General features: G+C 51.9%; 2 protein-coding genes across 10 annotated transcripts; one reads left to right on the forward strand and one right to left on the reverse strand.

Annotated features, from left to right (window-relative positions):
• Positions 1-198: 198 nt before the first annotated feature.
• Positions 199-2,306, reverse strand: ciao2a (cytosolic iron-sulfur assembly component 2A). 2 transcript variants are annotated; one of them, XM_061765008.1, is made up of 6 exons: positions 1,971-2,306; positions 1,514-1,678; positions 1,362-1,411; positions 912-957; positions 515-632; positions 199-428 (listed from the first exon to the last, which is right to left on the reverse strand). In XM_061765008.1, the coding sequence occupies exons 1-5, from the start codon at positions 1,996-1,998 to the stop codon at positions 532-534; spliced, it is 390 nt and encodes a 129-aa protein (XP_061620992.1). In that variant the 5' UTR covers positions 1,999-2,306; the 3' UTR covers positions 199-428; positions 515-531. The 2 variants fall into 2 exon arrangements, with proteins under 2 accessions (XP_061620992.1, XP_061620991.1); XM_061765007.1 differs by having other exon boundaries at positions 199-632; positions 1,971-2,301.
• A 92-nt stretch (positions 2,307-2,398) lies between these two features.
• Positions 2,399-18,591, forward strand: spg11 (SPG11 vesicle trafficking associated, spatacsin). Of its 8 annotated transcripts, none has more exons than XM_061764977.1 (40): positions 2,399-2,769; positions 3,269-3,444; positions 3,588-3,818; positions 4,252-4,453; positions 5,206-5,343; positions 5,436-5,809; positions 6,379-6,524; positions 6,605-6,701; positions 6,787-6,942; positions 7,018-7,178; positions 7,752-7,928; positions 7,998-8,069; positions 8,276-8,403; positions 8,478-8,662; positions 8,893-9,088; positions 9,391-9,585; positions 10,132-10,238; positions 10,590-10,735; positions 10,971-11,162; positions 11,344-11,410; positions 11,484-11,646; positions 11,713-11,921; positions 12,046-12,154; positions 12,242-12,401; positions 12,486-12,716; positions 12,798-13,004; positions 13,169-13,276; positions 13,488-13,653; positions 13,940-14,154; positions 14,308-15,040; positions 15,282-15,430; positions 15,737-15,944; positions 16,056-16,190; positions 16,275-16,408; positions 16,571-16,690; positions 16,754-16,922; positions 17,307-17,386; positions 17,467-17,622; positions 17,686-17,837; positions 17,951-18,591. In XM_061764977.1, the coding sequence occupies exons 1-40, from the start codon at positions 2,579-2,581 to the stop codon at positions 18,126-18,128; spliced, it is 7,119 nt and encodes a 2,372-aa protein (XP_061620961.1). In that variant the 5' UTR covers positions 2,399-2,578; the 3' UTR covers positions 18,129-18,591. The 8 variants fall into 8 exon arrangements, 7 of the variants coding, with proteins under 7 accessions (XP_061620961.1, XP_061620963.1, XP_061620962.1 ...); XM_061764974.1 differs by having other exon boundaries at positions 2,467-2,769; positions 12,801-13,004; XM_061764973.1 differs by having other exon boundaries at positions 2,468-2,769; positions 17,310-17,386.
• The last annotated feature ends 868 nt before the right edge of the window (positions 18,592-19,459 follow it).

Genomic DNA, 19,459 nt, shown 5'->3' on the forward strand with positions numbered 1-19,459 from the left:
TCTCATCCCAATCTAAATGCACGAACCAAAAAGCTGTACAATCGTATAATTCATATTTCTTTGTTTTACTGCCTCCCCCCCCCACCCCCAATCCTCTGCGATCTCCCTGGCTTCATATGACATACAATGTTATTTTGTCGAAGAAAAGGTGTTTTCAAAAGCTGCAAACTCCACTTGAAGTCATCACAATTAGTCAGACGCCTTTGACGGTGCTTTTAATAAAACTTTCCTGACAGCAAGTCAACGCACAAACAGGACATTTGCATTGATGCGTGAGTTTGCGCGCGCGTGCGTGCGTGCGTGTCACCATGGAAAAGAAAATCTCGAACTTTTATGTCCAGGAAGGAAAGCAGAATAGCAATCAGACACCTCCGACCCATCGCCACGGCAGAGAGGAATTATGGGAGTTTAGGCCAAGATGCCTGCATCTACAGACACACACACACATTTCACATCTATACACACGCTTTACATGCATACACAGACACACACACACACATATACGGAGACGCACACACGCGGCGTGATGAGTCAGTCGTCAGGTTCGATGACGCACTGCTCCACGATTTCCCTGAGGTCGGGATTCTCCATGGCGGCGGCCACGCGTTCCTTGTCGTTGATCTGCTTGTTGACTGAAAGCAAAACGCGCAAAAAAACGCAGCACACATTTTATATGGATTGAGTATAAAAATGTATTTCAAGTAATATATATAAATATATGTTAGTCATTATGTTCGCAATTTATTCTGTGGATTAAAACAATACGTGAATTGAATTAATAGAATATATGTTGTTTAGAATGAATGCAATTTAAAATGAATTGGCCATAGGGTTCGAGTCAGGGTTGGCGAGTTAGGTTCATACACGAATGACAGACGAGACGCGTAATTAAAAGATGTAAAGTGACTTACCGTCCTCCTCGGTGGAGTGCGTTCCCTCGCTGATGTAAATCTCCAGCTGACGAGAAATAGGTTTTTGTCACTAGTGCACACTAGCGACTCTGTTGGGAATCACTCGCTCGCTGTGTAGGGGTTTTATTATGCGACGGACGTGTGGAGTTCACTGGAAATCCAAACGCAACCGCTCAATCCTAACGTAAACGGCCATCATAAATATGGAAGGGAAGGGGAGCGCCGGCGCTTGTTGTTTTTTACGTTGTCGCACGCCAACCGATGCGACTGACAGCAGGCAGCGTCGGCGCTCCGGTGCATTTTGATTGTAGAGGCCACAAAGTGGTGGCAAAGCACTACTTTTGTCCAAATGGAGCACAGTTTGTCGATGGCACCAAAGCAGGCAGACGGAGAGGGATTCCCAACATTGGCGATATGACGTCATGTGGCCGTTGTCAGTGGCGCACTCACTTTATGTTTGAAGGGCAGACATCTCTGCAGCTTGACTTGTAAACACAAACCTGCACGCATGACAAACAAAACACACACAGACACACACAAAAACAAAAAACAGTCAGGATGAGGATGAGGCGCACGACGGGAAGCGGCCGAGATCGAGCGACCGATGAGCGTGGCCAGGGAGCAGTGCGGGACGGTCGGCGAGAACTTGATGACGATGAGGTACTCGTCGGGGCCCAGCTCCCGGACCTCCACGCACTTCTCCGTCACCACGTCCAGCTCCTCCAGCGTGCTGGGCTTCTCCGGGTCTCGGATGGATCGGATCACGTCTGGCGCGGCGGGAACCACAAAAGATCAGATCACATCAAATACAATCGAAAGAAAGAAACTGTTTATTTTTATTATTATTATTTTTTTTTAAACGTGGAATTAATATTACGTCATTAAAATATGAACGCAGCAGAGCACCGAAAAATAAAAGCAACACACGCTCACAAATAAAAAATAAAAAAATCCTTTCAGAGCAAACTTGAAGCCGATGACGACTTTATATTTAATCAAGTCATTTTTCCGAACGGCGGCTGTTGTTAAAACGAGCACTTTTTCAACGGAGCCACCCACCGTACACTTCTAAGGCTTTCTCTTCCATTCTTTTGCTCCTCGGAACATTCCTGGCGTCAAAGTGTGGCACCGTGCGTGATGGTCTGCGATAACACGACAAAAAAAAACAAAAAAAGTTGACTTTTACACTCGAAAAGAAGGCAGCGCGTCAGCAGTTCTCTTTTTCACCCAAGTCGCTAGATAACAACGGCAGGCGGACATTTTGTTTCCGGCAAAAGCAATCGATGCCCGAGCAGTCGTGCCGGCTGCAAGCGGAACAAAAAAAGTCTGCCGTTGACATTCCGGACGGCTCGAATGTTCCCACACATTTGTTTGGTTGTTACCACTAATGTTAATCCGAGTAAATGAAAAGCTTGTATTATGGCTTGAGAGCAAATGAATGGTCTGATGTGATTTGCTAACGTGACTGACGTGCAACTCACAGAATTGATATTCGTCTTTTGATTGAGTGGGCCTTCTTTGCTTGTCCTCTCATTGGTCAGACGCAGTCAGCTGACACCTGGACTGTGTCACCTGACCGGGAGTTCACCAAAAATGGCTCCGCTGGACGCGTTTTTGTGAGCTTCGGCGTGTTGTCCGAAAAGAAGAAGTTTCCTCCTGGGGACAAGATGGCGTCCGCCCTGGAGGTGGCTCTCCTGCCGGGCAAGCGGCACTGGCGCGAGGTCGCCGACGTGGTCAAGGCTCAGCTGGCCCCCGGCGGCACTTTGCTCGGCTGCCTGGAGCTCGACGGGACGCTGGTGTTGTGGGACCCGGCCGACGAGGAGGCTGCTCCGGTCTTGCTGGACGGATGCTACCAGGAGTGAGTCCCCTTCTTTTACCTTCATAGCAATTGTTAGCCCACTCTGGCTGGCACACTTCCCCCCCAAAAGAGAGGCAAATCCTCTAGCTAAATGCTAACATAGAATATGATATGCCATCGACAGGGTAACGGAAATTAGACTAGATGTTACTGTAATTCTAAACCTTCAAATAGCTCCTAGTGAATTCGATATTTGTTTGGATACTTCCAGACCAGGTATTTTGAAGCTAATACAGCCACAGGAGTCTTTTTTGGGAATGATGCAACAGGTTTTTCACACCTGGATTTGGGGATCGTCTGCCATTCCTCCTCGCAGGCTGCAATATAACAAAGAGTGAAAGATCTTTGGGGGGTGTGAATGCTTTCCGTACCGACTGTTTACTGCTTCCGTGGATTCAGCGGAAGCCCTCCGCAGTCACACGATACCCATCGGGAAACTTTTATTTGTACGTGCTTTCTTTGGCGTCAGTCATTTGAAGCGTGTTCGTTCTTCCCGCAGCTTTAGCTGGGAGGAGCCTGTGATTGCTGGGCCTGGAGGAGGCGGAGCCAAGCGCTTGCTGGCAGTGGGCTCCAGCTGCCAGCTGAGGATGTTGGAGGTGGACACCCGGAGAGGAATGTCGCTCTCAGTTCGCCCAGCTGGCGAGTGTCCTGCACAGCGCCTCCTGCAGGACGAGCGTGAGTACTCCAGCACTGGCACCACCTTAATTTATGTCTCTAGCAAAAAAAAGCTAACAGTATGGCGACCGTGTTGGCGTGAATGAAGCTCAGAGGTGGAGCCTTGGTTCTAACGCTTTCATGTGTCACGATTGCATGTCTAGGTGCGCGCGCCCCGCAGGTGGCGCGCGTGCTGTCATTTGCTTCGGGACGCTGCCAAGTGTTCCTGGACGGCGACCGGCTGCTGCGGCTGGAGTGGTCGCCCGGGCAGAAAGCCGCACGGGCGCTCAGCTGCTGCCGCCTGAGCCCGGCGGAGGGCGGCGGCGCCGCGGCTGCGGTCCGCTGCTGCGTGCGCCAACACGTCGCCTTCACCCTCGGCGAGAGCGGACTCATCTGTATCCTCAGTGCGTAGACATGGTTGCCGGGGCGATGACTTTTGTTTGTTTTGCGTATAGTTAACCCCTGTTTATGGCGCGAGATGTATACATATATGTAGAGTTAAAAGAACTTTTCAAAAGCTTTCCAGAGCTTTTTACACTAAAAGTGACACATCCACAAAAAAGTATTTTATATTAAAATATCCAAAATGCGGACGTAGGTTCGCACGTATACCAGATTGAAGATTTATCATTAACAACAAGGGTTTGTCATGGCGACTTTCACGTAGGGCTGGGCGATTACGTCGCTCTATTAATTGGCTGCAAATAGAGAGGAGGTGGTTCGCAAAAGCAGTCGGTGACTTCTCCGACCCCTCGAACGACTATTTGTCGAAAAAGCGACAAACAAAAGGAGCAGGATGGTGTTCAAACCTCTTAACTGGGCGCCCAGCCATCTACGATGTCACCGACGGCGACCTGCTGGCCTTCGTGGACGTTCCCGCCTACCTGAGCGGGAGCCTCACGGCGGAGACGGAGACGGCCGCCACGTGGTCACGATTGCGCCACCTGGAGGTGTCGGCCGACATGAGCACAGCCGTCGTCGTGACGCGCGACAACGCCGCCGCCGCCATCGACCTTGACCACTACTTCGGGTAGAGTTCATCATCATCTTTTTCTTCTTTTTTTTCTTTCTCTTTTTATTATAATAATAATAATATATTGTCTTATGTGCTGCATGCTATTAATTAATAAGATATAATTGTTTTTAACATTCTTTTTAAATTTTCTATCGTTTTTAGTTAATTTATGATAGTTGATGAAATATTAAAATTCTATATTTTTTTTATATTCATTGTACGTCTTCAAAATAGGTCTTTTTTTTTGTTCGATTTTTGTTTTTATTTTTTTTATGATTTATTTAAAATATATATTTTTTAATTTGAAGTATTTTACGATCATTGTTATATTTGATTGTTTAACAATAATATTTTGGAATTGATTATACCTTTTCACAGAAGTTTTTTGAGTTTTGTACTTTTATATTTTTGTATTATTAATGATATATTTATATGATTTACAGTATAAATTATTATTGATCTTTTTAAAATCTAGTTTAGATGATCATTAGTAATAAATTAATAAATTATAGCACTATTTAAATTTTAAATAAAAAAAATGGATTATACCTTTTCAACAAAGCAGGTAATATTTTTTGATTGATTTTTGTACTATTTGTATTATTATTTTTGGTGATGGTTTTATTTAAAAGATTAAATATTTTTGTTTTTCATTACTGGACAAAAACACAGCTGAATTGATTATTCAAATGCGTTTGTGTGCGTGTGAATGCGATGACCTAGCCCCGCCCTCTCTGACCTCCCCCGTCGTCCTCGTCTTCTTCCAGGAGGAACCCCGAGCACCTGCTGTGTCAGGCCACGCCCACCGGCCCGCCCCTGAGACCCCAGCGACCGATGGACGAGGACAACGTGACGAGCGCCAACTGCAGCCTGGCCGCGCTGGGACGCGACTTCAATGCTGACCGGTGAACTCCTGCTCAGATTTCTTATTTTTGGCGCTCAGACCTCGCGGTTAGTCCACCCGCCTCGCAGTTCTGATTTCGGACTCCCCGAGCAGGTCTTGGGGGTCTCGTCTGGCGTCCATGTTCAACGCGGCCCAGAAGTCTTCCTCGCCCTCGGCGCTCCGACCGGTCGCCGCCTCCTGGTCCTCGTCGCTCCCGCGCCACGGGTCCCTCCCGGCCGCGCCGCCGGCCCGCGCCCGAGTCCCTGCGGGGGGCGCCACCGTCGCCCTGGCCGTCCCGGAGTTGTCCGTCCCGTCTCTGCTGTCCGTCTGCGACTTCTCCGCTATGTTGGTGCTAGCGTCCCCCGCAAACATGCGGACCACCGCCGTCCTGTGGGACTTGGGGTCCGGGAGCGTGAGCTACCACCAGGCGACGGCGGCGGCGGCGGTGGAATTGTGCGGACAGAAACATCACGCTGTGCTCCTCAAGAGTGAGTCTGTGGGAAGCCCCTTGAGCATTTATTCTCCATCCTTGATGTCCAGCTGTTAGTAAGACAGTCATTCTACTAGTGTGCCGAATTGTATGAACAATGTACTAGTACAGGAAGCTTAAGTTGGATGTCAAGGCTAAGCCATCAAATAGAAGCAAATATTCTCGATCATTGATATCCAGCTATAGCTCCGTGTACTAGTATGCTCGACATCCTCACTAGTAGGGCAAATTTGGCGTACTCGTCGAACTACATGTTACTGCTGTAGTACAACTGCGTGCGACTAGTACTATGAAAGACAACATAGCATTCTTCTAGTCAACATCTATAGCGCTTCACTAGTAGCACATACATGTCAAGGAGCGCACAGTTTAGCAGTGTTAGTAGTATGACAGTCATTTTACTAGTGCGCTGAATTGTCATACTAGTGAGGAAAAAAAGTGTACTACTTAATGGACCGTAAGCCGGATATTAAGAATATGGAATAAATGCACAAAGGGGCTTCACTTTAGTTTAAGAAAAAACAGCTTTGGGATTTCTGATTGGTGCTCGTCCGATGTCCTGCGCAGAGTCGGGAATGTTCCAGGTTTTGTTCTCGGTGTCGCAGCGGGAGCTCCTCAGCAGCTTGATGATGTTCGGCAGCGCGGCCACCGCGGACGCGCTTTGTCACCTCAACAAATGGGGGCGCTGCTCCATCCCCATCCACTCCCTGAAGGTAGGAGGCGGAGCCCGAGTCGTCCCGCCGGCGTGCCTTCGCCCGCGTCGTCCATTTTGTGCGCCGCTGTCGTCCTGCAGGCGGGAGTTAAGAACCGGCAACTGGACACGGTGGACTTCTACCTGAAGAGCAAAGAAGATCTTTTGACGGCGCCCAGCGACGCCGGCTTCACGGAACGTACGACCCAACGTTTGAGGAGAAAATGGGTGGGGGTGAGGGGGGGGAATGCACATACAATGTTTGCGTGTTTTCCTCCGCACAGGCGTCCAGACATTATGTCCCGCCTTGGACCTGCTGTGCGCCGCCATCAGGGAATCGAGCAACGACGCGCAGAGCCGCCAGTTCTCGGAGCAGCTGCTCAACGTCACGCTGAGTTTCGTCAACGCGCAGATACGCTACGTGCTAACGCACAAGAACTGTAAGACGGCGAGCGTGCACACACAGCACAATGCTACTTTAGCATTAGCATCGTGTGCGGGTGTGCGTTGTGCAGATGAGGACGAAGACGTGCGCGGATGCGTGGACGTCCTGAGCGAGTACCTGACAGAGCTCAGGACCTTCTTGAAGAAATATCCGTGGCCTGCACACGGCACCAAAGACCACAAAGCATCCGTGGAGGAGGAGGAGGACGAGTGGGAGGGGCTTCACACACAGGTGACTCCTCATTTGCTCGTTTATTTCCCCCCCCAGGGAACGCCAGGGAGTTTTCAGTCGCTCAGTCCCGACCAATGAGTTTCCGAGAGCTCAGGAGGTGTTTAGGAGGCGTGGCCTTCCGTCGGGCATACTGGCGCGCACCTTTCACACTGTCATGTATGACTTTCACACTGACATTTAACCCCTTCCCAGTTCACTGAAACGTAACGCTTTTATGCTGCCTTCTCACCGGACGCGAAGCAAACTTTCACCTCGTTTTACTAGCATGATCGTGGGAGTTGTGTATCGCTGTGTACACGCCGAATGGGAATTCGCTTCATTCGCGACACACGTAACCGGAAACCAGTGTTGTGTCAGTTTTGTTTTTTGTTTTTGTTTTGGTATCACTGGTGGGCAGTGGCTGTGCTAAAACTTTAGCTAATGCTATTGCTAGCTTGTCTCACAGTAAAGTACAAGCAACAACAGTTGCAAATGGTTCAATTCGCGTCCAGTGTGAACGCACCGTTACACTGACGTGTAACACTTTTACAGTGACATGTTCCCCTTTCAAACGGGCATATAACCCTTTTACAGGAAGTGGTCCGCCTGTCCGTCCTGACCAATCAGATCCCCAGAGCCCAGGCGGTGTTTAGACGGCGAGGCCTCCCCGAGGGGCGTCTTCCGGCCCTGCGGGCGATGGGTCTGCGCCTGGTCTACTCGTGTCTGCAGGGACGAGACCTCCCGACCGCCATCACGCTCCTCACCAACATGGTGGGTGTCTGGACAGGAAGTCTGTTTTAGCTCCTCCTCCAACGACACCTGTTCTTGTCTTTTTGTCAGGGTTTCAACGTGAAGAAGGAACTGCATCGCATCTGCGTCTACACGCATGACAGGGACCTCAGGGACTTTGTGGTCAGTCGTCTGCTTCCTGTCTTGTGCTGACGTGTACCCCCTTTCACACTGCCATATCGTACCCCTTTCACACTGACTTATACACCTTTTACAATGACTTGTACCCCCTTTACACTTAGTCATATGCTCATGTGTGACATCACATGTTAGTGTCACACGGTGTTGGTTTTGTTCATTTTCTTCCTGACTCGTCATTGCTTCGTCAGGGGGAGGAGCTGTGCAGACGGCGTTACTTTTCCGAGGAGGAGCTGGGCAGCATGGCGTTCATCAAGGAGGCGACGCATTTGGCCTCTCTACCGCTTCGCCGCCACGCAGACGGCGCTTCGGGGAGCAGGTGACCAAACCCGCCGTCGAGCGGCCGCGCTGGCGGTCGCCGTGATAACGTGACATCACCTGCCCATCGTCCAGGCCGCTACAGTTGGTCCTGCGCGAGGAAGCGGCGGGAGGCGGGGACGTCCTGGAGGAATTACTGGGACAGAAAATGCGTGAGCAGCAAGAGGCGGGGCTTTGGCAGGAAGTGAGGCTGGATTGGGTGATGAACTGGGAACAGAGCAGCAGGGCGGCCATCTTGTTGTCCAGACGCCAGCGTTGCGGTAGGAGAGCCAACATTCCTCATGTGGCCGCATTGTTTCAATGAGTGAAAATCAAACAATGCTTTTGAATTGTGGTTCGACAGAATCATTTAAAAAATAATAATATATATATATATATATATATAATTGAATTTAAGTGACCATTGTGGGTTTTGTCTTTTGTGAACTGAGGGGTACCAACAATTTTGTCTGTATTGAAACTGAACGTACATCCCTGATGCGATGTTCAGAGTTAAGCTGGTGCGAGGCCGCGGTGCTGTGGGGTCACATGACCTCGTTGCACAACCACGCCGCCCTGGTGTCCTGGATGGAGAGCGGCGAGGCCTCTGGCGCCGCCCGGTGGCCAAAGCTGACGGCGGACGTGGTCAACGGCAACACGCTGAGCAGCCGCTTCCTCAGGGAGGAAATCCTGGACACGCTCGCCAGGTGGGACACGCGTTCACCACCGTCATGCGGCCAAACACGTCGAAGACTTCCTGTGTCGTTCCTGCACGCTGACATACTGTATACGCCTTTTTTTAAATTTGCTTCTACCACTTTCCCGCTAATTTGTACGCCTTTCACGCCGACATAACCCTTACACACTGACATGTGTGTACCCCTTCCGCACTAACGTGTTCCCCTCTGACGCTTACTCGTACCCCTTTCTCACTTTCATACTGGCTTATACCTCTTCTACACTGACTTGTTTTCTTGCTTTCACGCCGCCATATTCCCCACCCCCGTAGGCGGGGCGTGTTCATCCCTGACGAGCTGTCCGATCTGGATCAACTTTTGTGGCGCGTAGCTCAGGCCGACGGTCTGATGTCGTCGCCGCCGCCCGTCCCTCGGCACCTCGGCCTGGACTTCCATTCGCGGGTCATCGGTTGGTGTCTGGAGCGCCACCTGCAGTTTCTCCTCTACGCCTACCTGGAGCACTACAGGTGCGCTCGCCACTTTTTAGATGTTAAACTTGCAGTTCATGTTGGGGGAAAAAAAATCCAATATGTGAGTTCAAACAGTTTTGCGAACTAGAGTGTCACCAGAAATTCACCACAGCAATTGCAAAACACTTGATTGTATTTAGTGTTCACGGGGCAATTACCTTTTCACTTTGGGTCAGAAAGGTTGGTATTTTTTTCCCCTTAATGAATAAATTAAACATCGTATCACTTGTTTTGATTCAGTTAACCGCTGACGCAATTGCGCTCCCATGAGCCACTTATGCACGGTGGGTGGGCCAGAAGTCTCGTACCTGGAAAGTCCATCACGGGGTGGTAAGGAAAGCGGGATTACGGTATTTACTTGGGTTGTCTTGGTGCGATTGAAATTGCTTCGATGATCTGAAACATTTCAGTGTGATAAGTAAGCAAAACAATCAGGAACGGGGAAAACACTTTTTTCACAGCACTGTGGGTAAGTAGGTAGGTGGGTCGGTAGGTACTTCATTTATCTTGTGAGGGAAAGTCTAGCGTGTTGTTTGTGGGCAGGTTGACTCCCAGGAACTGTCCTGTGCTGTCCAACGGAGGCCCGACTCACACCCAGCCCTGGTCGGAGTTGATGGTGAAAATGCAAGAGATCACCACGAACCTGACAGGTGGGACGTCGCATAGATCTACTGTATATAAATAAACGCATGCATACCGGTAGTTGCATAGGTATACGGGATTTATCTAGTAAAATACACATATAAGCGCTTCCGACTAACTTCAGTGGCCCCAACTTAATTAAAAAAAATAATAATAATAATAATTTTTTTTTGCCCCGACCGTTTTATCACACGACAAGTCATTGTCAGTTGGAGAATCAATCTGGTCGCCATTGTTCATTGTTTACAAGATAGATGTGAAACCAGTAGATTGGATGATGATAACCCCAAGACCCGCCTCTTTTCACACATTAGCTAATCACAGTTATTCTCTTCTTCTACTTCCTGTGTGTCCTTCAGAGCCGGCGCTGGTCTACCAGGCCAGTCTGACGTGCGCTCAAGTTCTCCTACCAGGAAGTCCGCCGTCCCTCAGTTCTCTTCTTCTGGAGGGTCACAGCCTCCTCGCCCTCGCCACCATCATGTTCGCCCCAGGGGGCATCGACCAGGTCGGCTTTGTGCCCGCGACCCCCTTTCACACTGACCCTTACGTTACTTATTTCACGCTGACTTGGACTTTCACGCTGACTTGCACCCTTTTTACAAAGACCTCACACTGACACATACCCTTTTATGCCAACTTCTATCCCTTTATAGTTTAAGTTAGTATGACTTATACACTAATTGTGCCCCTTTCACACTACTTTCCACACTCATTCACCCTGACCTGTCCCCCTTTCACAGAGTTGTGGGCTGCTTCCTGTTTGGCAGGTGGTGGTGCAGGGTGAAAATCGTTCCCGGGCGGAGTGCTCAGTGGACCCTCAGCTGATGAAGATGGCGCTGACGGCGTACCCCAAACTGAAGGCAGCGCTGTTCCCGGCAGGACAGCGAGCGCCCGGCCCCTTCACAGACGTGTCCGTGTACCACCTTCTGCAGGTGGGCCAAGAAAATAAATAAAATAGCTATAATGTGCTCAAAATACAAATTCACAATACACTGTCTGCCTATTGGGCAGCCACAAATTAGTATATTTGAATGGGTTTATCTTTAATATTGTGGTCACAAGTTTTCAAAAATGCTGCTTGTGGTGCTCAGTGCCTCCTCGTGGTCGTTGCAGGCACTGCATCCTCTGGACCCTTGCCGACTGTTCGGCTGGCAGGCGGCAAACTCTCTGAACTCCGTCGGTGGGTCGATTGGCACACGCGCTACCCGATCGCGTGACGGCCAGCTGAATTCGTGTGTTCCGCGTCGCCGCAGAAACCACGGAGCTACCTCACTTCTCCAGCCTGCACCTGGTGGACGCTTTCGCGCTGGTAGAGCGGCTGGACTTCCCGTACTACCTGCGACGCGGCCGGCCGGCCGTCGCCTTTGCCACCTTCCTGCTGCAGCAGCTGATCGGCTGCCAGCGCATCGGCCAAACGTGAGACATGAACCGCTCAGTGTCACTGGTGAGATCAGCCTTTGAGCTTGTGCGCATGCGTGTCAGTTTGCAGCAGGCCCGGCAGCGGGTACACATTTTGGCGGTGCGGAATTTCGACTCGCCGTCGGCGGTGTCGGCCGCAGTTTGCTTCTGTGAGCTTCTCGGCCTCGGCAGCCACCGAATGCGAGTGGACGTCAAGGTCCTCAACGCCGTCTGGACGCACTGGAAACTCAAGCAAACGCACTGTGGACACACGCGGCCTCTGCACACACTGGGTAGACACACAAACACACACGGTCTCAGCACTCTCTCGCACACACATACACAGTATCTACACACAAACAGACGCACAACTTATAAACGCAAAGTAGCTTGTAAAGACGCACACGGCATCGTCAGTGTCCAAAGGTGTCAAGCTGGTGGAGGCGGAGCCAGGAGCAGCGGAGGAGCTGATTGGCTACCTGGAAGCAGCTGTGATTGACAGCCTGGAAGTCAAAGATGTCAACAGGTGAGCATCATCATCGTCATCGTTGTTTGTAAGATCGTCGTTGTCATCTTCGCCGTCATCGTGGTCATGTTTGTTTTGTGCGGTCAGATGTTCGTGGGAGGCGGCTCAGGATTGGTCGTTGCCAGTGGAGTTTTGTCGTCTTCACGGACTTCCTCTCAGCAGCATTTATCCCGCCCACTGTGCGCGTGACGGACACTTCCTCAACTTCCTGTTGTTCGTACAACTTCATCACTTCACGGCACAGCAGGTGACGTGACCACCATGTTTCTACTTCCGGTCTCGTCACTTTCTACTTCCTGTCTTACCCTGGTTCTACTTCCTGTACGGCCAGGTTGGCTCTCTGGTGTCTCAGTTTAGCCCCGCCCTCCAGGACCACCTTCACGTGGCGTTTGGTGAGCTGCCGTTCTACACCCGGGGGTCCTCGGGGGCGCCGGCGTCCCCCCGAGGCCTCTTCCAGTTGCTGCTGCGGAGTCAGGAGGAGGCGGAGCCTAGCAGGTACCTGCTGCAGGAGGCGTTGACGCATCGCAGCCACTCATTGGCCGTGCTCGCTGCCTGTGTACAGGTGACCTTAGCCCCGCCTACCGTCAAAGCTCACACCACTAGCGTTAGCCAGATCGCTTAGCGTGCGTGTGTTGATTGACAGGAGGCGGGGCTTGTGCCGTGCCTGTGCACGTGGCTTCTCACCGTCATCGACGACGTCAGCGCCCAGGAAGTCGCCGCCTGCCTGTCGCCCCCCCTCGAGCCCCATCGGTGGACCCTGCACCACCTGTCAGTCATCTGGAGGACCCTCCTGGGCTGGGGCCTGCTGGGGGCCCAAACCCTCCTGCGGGGGTTCCAACTCTTCATGCGGGTAAACACCACCACTGTCTTACACCCTGAGGTTGTTGTGTGTGTGTGTGTGTGTGTTAAAGGGCAATTAAAAAATTGTACCCCCAAATTTAAAATGTGCCATGTCTTGGGCGTCAGCTCCTGATGGTGCTTTTGTTGTTGTTGTTTTTTTTTTTGTCCTGCCAGGACTGCCCCCTGCTGGACGTGCTCAGCATGTTCCTGCTCTGCTGTGACCACAAGAACTTCACCGAAGCCAAAGTCAAACTCCAAAACTTCCACACCAACATCACCAAAGTCAGTAAACGACGCACGCACACGCAGCATGCCTCATCTTCATCATCAGCATCTTTCTTGATGACGCCTCATCACTCATCATCATCACCACTCCTCATTATTATCACATCGTCTTTACCACTCTTCTTATTCATCATCTTCACACTTCACCACTCCTCCTCTCCATGGCTCATCATCTTTATCTCCTTTTTCTCCTTCCTGTGCCGTGCAGCTGAGCATCAGCGGCGATGCGCCCCCTGGTGGTCTGCCACTGCAGTGGCTGTGCAGCGAGGCGTGGTTTTTACTCTTACAGTTGTGTCAGTGTGCGCGCTCACACTTTGAGCTGCGGCGCCTCCTGCAGGTCTTGGCTGACGTCGACATGATGAACAAGGACAACGGTGAGAGGACACACAACACCCTAAGGAGGAGCTTATGGACACATTGTTATCATGTCACATCACATCTGCAACATTTGCACAATCGACATTGTCCCAGATGATCGCACTACTCGTCACTTTAAACCGCGTACACTCCTTGAAGTCTCCAAAGTGTTCTCTGTCAATTGACTGTCTGTTGTCGTACTAGAGTGGCTCCAACTACCGGAGACAAATTCCTTGTGTGTTTTTTTTTGGACATACTTGGCAAAAGAAAGTGGATTCTGATCGCGTGCGTGTGTGCGTGCAGGTCTCGACTTCAGGAAGCTGAGTCAGCTGAGTGACCTCCTGCAGGGTTCAGGAGTGGCGGTGTCTCCCAGGTTGCTGCAATGTAATTCGTCCTCCGTCCAGGAGGAGGAGTTCCAGGCCACTGTCGACGCTTTGCAGGCGAGAGGATTCTACGCACGAGCACAAAGCGTCGCCACGCTCGCGCAACTTCCTGTACAACGGCTGCTCATGTGTCAGGTAGCAACCTTCTTCTTCCTGTCTGCTCATTACTTGTCGCCATGATTCTACTTCCTGTCTCGGCATTTTTTCTGGCCTTGTTTCGAATCCCTGTGTGTACCCGTATGATGTTTTGATTCTAAAACGCGCCATGTTGGTTGTGTGGCTGTGAAGCTGGTCCAGGAGCTGGAGCTTCAGCGTTCCACGCGCCAGTGGTCCCGGCTAGAGAGTCGCGTGTGCTTTTGGAGGAAGTGTCACCAACAGCTGGAGGACGAGCACGTGGATCCCGACTCGGCTGCACGCTTTTTCCTGTCCCAGGCGGACTCCGCGTTGTCCGAGTCGTCGACGGCCTCGGAGTTTCAGTCGGAGCTGCGGGCGGCCCGAGAAGGCTGCCTGCTGCTCGCCGCGGCCGCCCGCTGGCTGTCACTGCGCCGGCCGGCTCCAGTGGAGCAGATGGAGAGCCTGGAGAAGAGGCTGTGGGTGGGCCGCGTCCGACAGCACGCCCTGGTGGCCGCCATGCGGAGGGAGAGCGTCTTCAACCTCCTTCCGCCGGACGTCAACGCGTACGACCTTTTCATGAAGGACTTTTCCTTCTGCGACATTCCGGAGCTCCGCACGGACGCGCTCCTCAGCCCGGAAGGACTTCCCGGTCCGGCCGAGGAACGCGCGGACGCGGATCCGCTCCTCGAGCCGGCGGAGAAGAAGACGCTGGCGCTGCTGCTGGACGCCGCGTTGGACGCGGGAAGCGTCCACGAAGTCAGCCGCGCCTGTCGATACTTCTCGCTCTACCATCCAGATCTCTGGCTGCTTCTGCGCTGCCGAGCCCTGGCGTCCGGAGAACTCGGACCCCAAACGCACCAGATGCCGGATGAGCCCGAAGTGCTGCCCCGGAGGCTCCTACACGCCTGTGAGGAACACACTGTCAGCAACTCGATTTCATCAGTTGGTGACCACTTTTCATTGATGTTCATGATTTGACTACCATCTGTAAACAGATTTCATTCGTTGTTCCCCGCACATATTTAGTTTCTTGTTAGTTGCAGACCGTCTGCAACTAGTTTTCACGACTTGACAATCTGGAACCGTCGCTCCCTATGCTAGCATGTTAGCATCATCGCGAAGTGATAGTCACCTTTTTGTTTCGTCAGCGCCGTCTGTGAGCAGCTCGTCGTCCTTCGCGCTGCTTCCTCCTCTTGCCGAAGACGACGTCGCCGTCCAGTTGCAGAAGATGGCCGAGCAGTGTCGCCATGGTAACGGCTACTGCAAACAAGTCCTCAGCCTCTACCAGCTCTCCAAGGTAGACGGCAGCATCATCCATTCATAGGTCAATCAATCGATTAATCGATCAAATGTCCTCTCGGGACAACTCTTGGAGTCTTGACACAGTTTTGTGTGTTTTTATCTGCCTGTGTTAATGCGCCTTTTGTGTGTGTATATGCATCCTTTTGTGTGTATGTGGCTATTTGTTCGTGTTTGCGTGTGTATTTGTGCGCACGTCTTTTTGTGTGCGTTTACGCGTTTATGTCTGTGCGTCTTTGCGCCTTTTTGTGTGCGCGCGGGTGCATGTATGTGTGTGTCTTTGCGCGTGCGTGCCTGTTGACAGGAGCTGCAGTGTCCCTTTATGGAGCTGAGCAGCGAGGACCCCGGCCGCGTTCTCGAGAAGCTTCTGCTGCGCGATCATCCCGAACGCTTCCGGAACGCTCAAATGTTCATCCGAGCTCAGAGTTTCTCCGCCGACGTCGTAGCCGCGATGGTGGCGGCCGCGTTGGTGCGCGCCAAGCAGGAGCAGCACGCCCACCAGATGCAAAGTGGTACGTGGCGGCAACAGAGCGGACACCTTTGCAACGCTCACGTGGCTGCGTTACATACGGTCTCTGTCTGTGCGCGTGTGTGCTTACGTTTGGATGTTCGTGTGTGCGCAGAGAGGCAAGCGTTCCGGCCGGCAGAGGGTCGGGACTCGCTGGTCCAGCTGATTACTTTGTGTGAGGATCCTAACCTGGTCGGACTCAAAGTTCTGGAAAAGCTGAAGGGCGTGCCGCTGCGGGACCTCGGCTGCAGTATGACGCTCGCACACAAACGCATCTACATATACACGCCTAATACACACGATTGTGTCTCAGTCACTCACGTTGTTGTTGTAGTTGTGGAGTTGCTGATCGTGGCCCACGACTGCTTCAGCGTGACGTGTAACATGGAAGGAATCGTCAGAGTCCTGCAGGCCGCCAGGCACTTAAGCCACGCCTACTTGGCGCCCGGCGAGCACTACGGCCTCTTGGTGAGCGCTGACGTCGCTTCTTCTAAAACCTGCACACGTACTAACACGCTGCGGTTCCACACCTTGAACTAACCACATAAGTTGCAAGACATTGAACTCACCACCAAGGCTGGCATTTCCAACTGTTGTCGTAGAAATTGAAGGAAGCAATGGTGCGTTCAGGTGCGCGTGCTGACGGGAATTGGCAGATACAACGAGATGACGTACGTGTTTGACCTGTTGCATCAGAACCATCGCTTTGAGATGCTGCTTGGGAAGAAAACGGACATGGACAGGGGACAGGTGCGACGCGCACGTGCACACACGCGCAGATGCACTGATGCTGATGTGTCACCCCGCCCCCAGAGTTCGAGCCTGAAGACTGCGCTGCTGGACTACATCAAGTGCTGCCTGCCGGCGGACAGCGAGAAGCACAACATGGTGGCGCTGTGTTTCAGCATGAGGCGCGAGATCGGCGAGAACCACGAGATGGCGGCCCGGACGCAGCTCAAGATCATCCGGTCTCAGGCCTGGGGTGAGATGTCGACGGCTACGGCGAACCCCCTCGCTTTTGCCGGCCGTTCCGCACCGAGCCCCAAAAAGAATTTGAATTGCCAACTGTACAAAAGTTGTTGGCCTCCCATAACTACATGTAGTAACTCGTTAGCAATATTATCACCTATAACTAGTTGTACTGGCTGCTGACCCTCAGCAACTAGTTTTCACGAGGTGTTGATTTTCTTTTAGCCTTAAGCTAGCGGTAGTCGTTCGTAGTGCAACGTAGTTTGGTTGTTTTCAAGTGAGTTGAGTTTAGCTCGCATCTCAGGTTTGCGGTCGCAAGTAGAAGTGAAAAAAAAAAAAGAAAAGCTCATATCTCAAGGCATCACGACACAGTGCCTTGTGTGCTTGTTGTCGTCAGCAGTGTCGTCGCCGGAGCTCAAAAGTTCTCTGCTCAAAGTTTTGTCTCTGCTCAAGGATGCCGCAGAAAGCTTCGCCAAGGTCATTCACGGCTCGCCATCGCCAACTTCCTGTCTGCCTGACAGCCGCGTTTACTCTGTACGTGTGCGTGTGCGTGACAGGACTCGTGCGTGCATCAGGCCAGTCGCTGCGTGCGATTGGCCAAGCTGGTCACGCTTCAGCTGCACTTCCTCGATCAAGGCTCCGCCCTCCGCTTGGTCAACCTGCAGCCTGCTGATATGATGGACGCCGCCGTGGCGCTGCCCAGATGCTACCAGGTGGGTGCCCGCCGTCACGACGTCACATGATGTCACGTGACGTGATGACGTCACACGTTTAAGGTGTTGGTGTTGTCGGAGGCGTACGGCTACAGTCCGGACTGGGCGGAGCTGGTGTACCAGAAGACTGTCCTTAACGCCGACTTTGCCTACTTGGATGAGCTGAAGAGACTCCGCCCACTAACCTCTGGCCTCTTTGAGGACATTTTTAAGAAGTGAGTCACTGGCCGCATATACAAAATCCAAATACGTGACTGCCGTGCCAAACTGCAAATACGGCAGGGAGGTTCACCGTACATTGTGACGACATCACTTGTTTGCATTTCAGGCTGGACGGCGCCCCCTGTGGCGTGACCGCGAACGTGCGTCGCCTACTGACGTATTGCGACGACGTTTACCTGCGCTACCGCCTGGCGTACCGACAACAACTCGACGATGTCACCAAGACGCTGCTGCAGGACGCAGCCGCCTCCAGCTACCTCAACGACGCCATTGGCGCGCACTGACGCGCCAAACTTTACACAAAGCGACACGAGGACAAGGCTCGTGACTCAAAAATCACTCGGATCTCATCATATACAGTGGACCCCCGCATATTTGCAGTTCGTTAACCGCAGATTCACCTTCCCTCCCCCCCCCAATTCTTTTTCAATTAAAAAAAACCACTCCACGCTTATTTGTGGTATATTCACGCTTATTCAGGAATTTGTATCTATTTTTTGTATTTTTATTTCAATGCAGTACAATGAGTGTCAATTATTTGCAGATTTTTGTAGGGGTCCACTACTATGACATCATACTCTCTGATAGCATAGTATGTATGCCGTTGTATATTAACGACATTATACATGATGTCATTCAACACACTGGACTGAACCATCTATCTGTGATACCCTATCCTATGACATCACACACAATAGATATTTTATCTCTTGAATAAAGTTGCACAAAGTGCTGAGTCACTCCAAAGTCAGGTGTTGTCATCTTTGGGCGTGTGAGAACGTCGTCATCATCTCAGGTGTCAAACGTGTCGGGTTTCTTCTTCTCACCTTTCATCGACTACTTCCTGTCAAAGTCTTCTTGCGTGTGGCGATGGGAAGCGCAGCATCTGCCGCTGGGGTTGAGGTCACCGAGTGTGCGAGTTGACATGCCTCTGCAACATCGTGTGGACATCGGGGACAGTGCCTCTGGATTGGGGTGGTGGTCCCCCTTTTTAAGAAGGGGGACCGGAGGGTGTGTTCCAACTACAGGGAGATCACACTCCTCAGCCTCCCTGGTAAGGTCTATTCAGGGGTGCTGGAGAGGAGGGTCCGTCGGGAAGTTGAATCTCAGATTCAGGAGAAGCAGTGTGGTTTTCGTCCTGGCCGTGGACCAGCTCTACACCCTTGGCACGGTCCTCGAGGGTGCGTGGGAGTTTCGCCCAACCAGTTTACGCGTTTTGTGGACTTGGAGAAGGCATTCGACCGTGTCCCTCGGGGAGTCCTGTGGGGGGTGCTTCTGGAGTATGGGGTACCTGATACGGGCTGTTCGGTCCCTGTACGACCGGAGTCAGAGTTTGGTCCGCATATCTGGCAGTAAGTCGGACTCGTGTCCGGTGAGGGTTGGACTCCGGCAAGGCTGCCCTTTGTCACCGATTCTGTTCATAACTTTTATGGACAGAATTTATAGGCGCAGCCGAGGCGTAGAGGGGGTCCGGTTTGGTGGCCTCAGTATTGCATCTCTGCTTTTTGCAGATCTGGTTCTGTTGGCTTCATCAAGCCGTGATCTCCAACTCTCACTGGAGCAGTTCGCAGCTGAGTGTGAAGCAGCACCTCCAAATCTGAGAGCATGGTCCTCA

The sequence above is a fragment of the Phyllopteryx taeniolatus genome, unplaced genomic scaffold (assembly GCF_024500385.1).
Source record: "Phyllopteryx taeniolatus isolate TA_2022b unplaced genomic scaffold, UOR_Ptae_1.2 contig_24, whole genome shotgun sequence".
In the NCBI taxonomy this organism is placed as follows: Eukaryota; Metazoa; Chordata; class Actinopteri; order Syngnathiformes; family Syngnathidae; genus Phyllopteryx; species Phyllopteryx taeniolatus.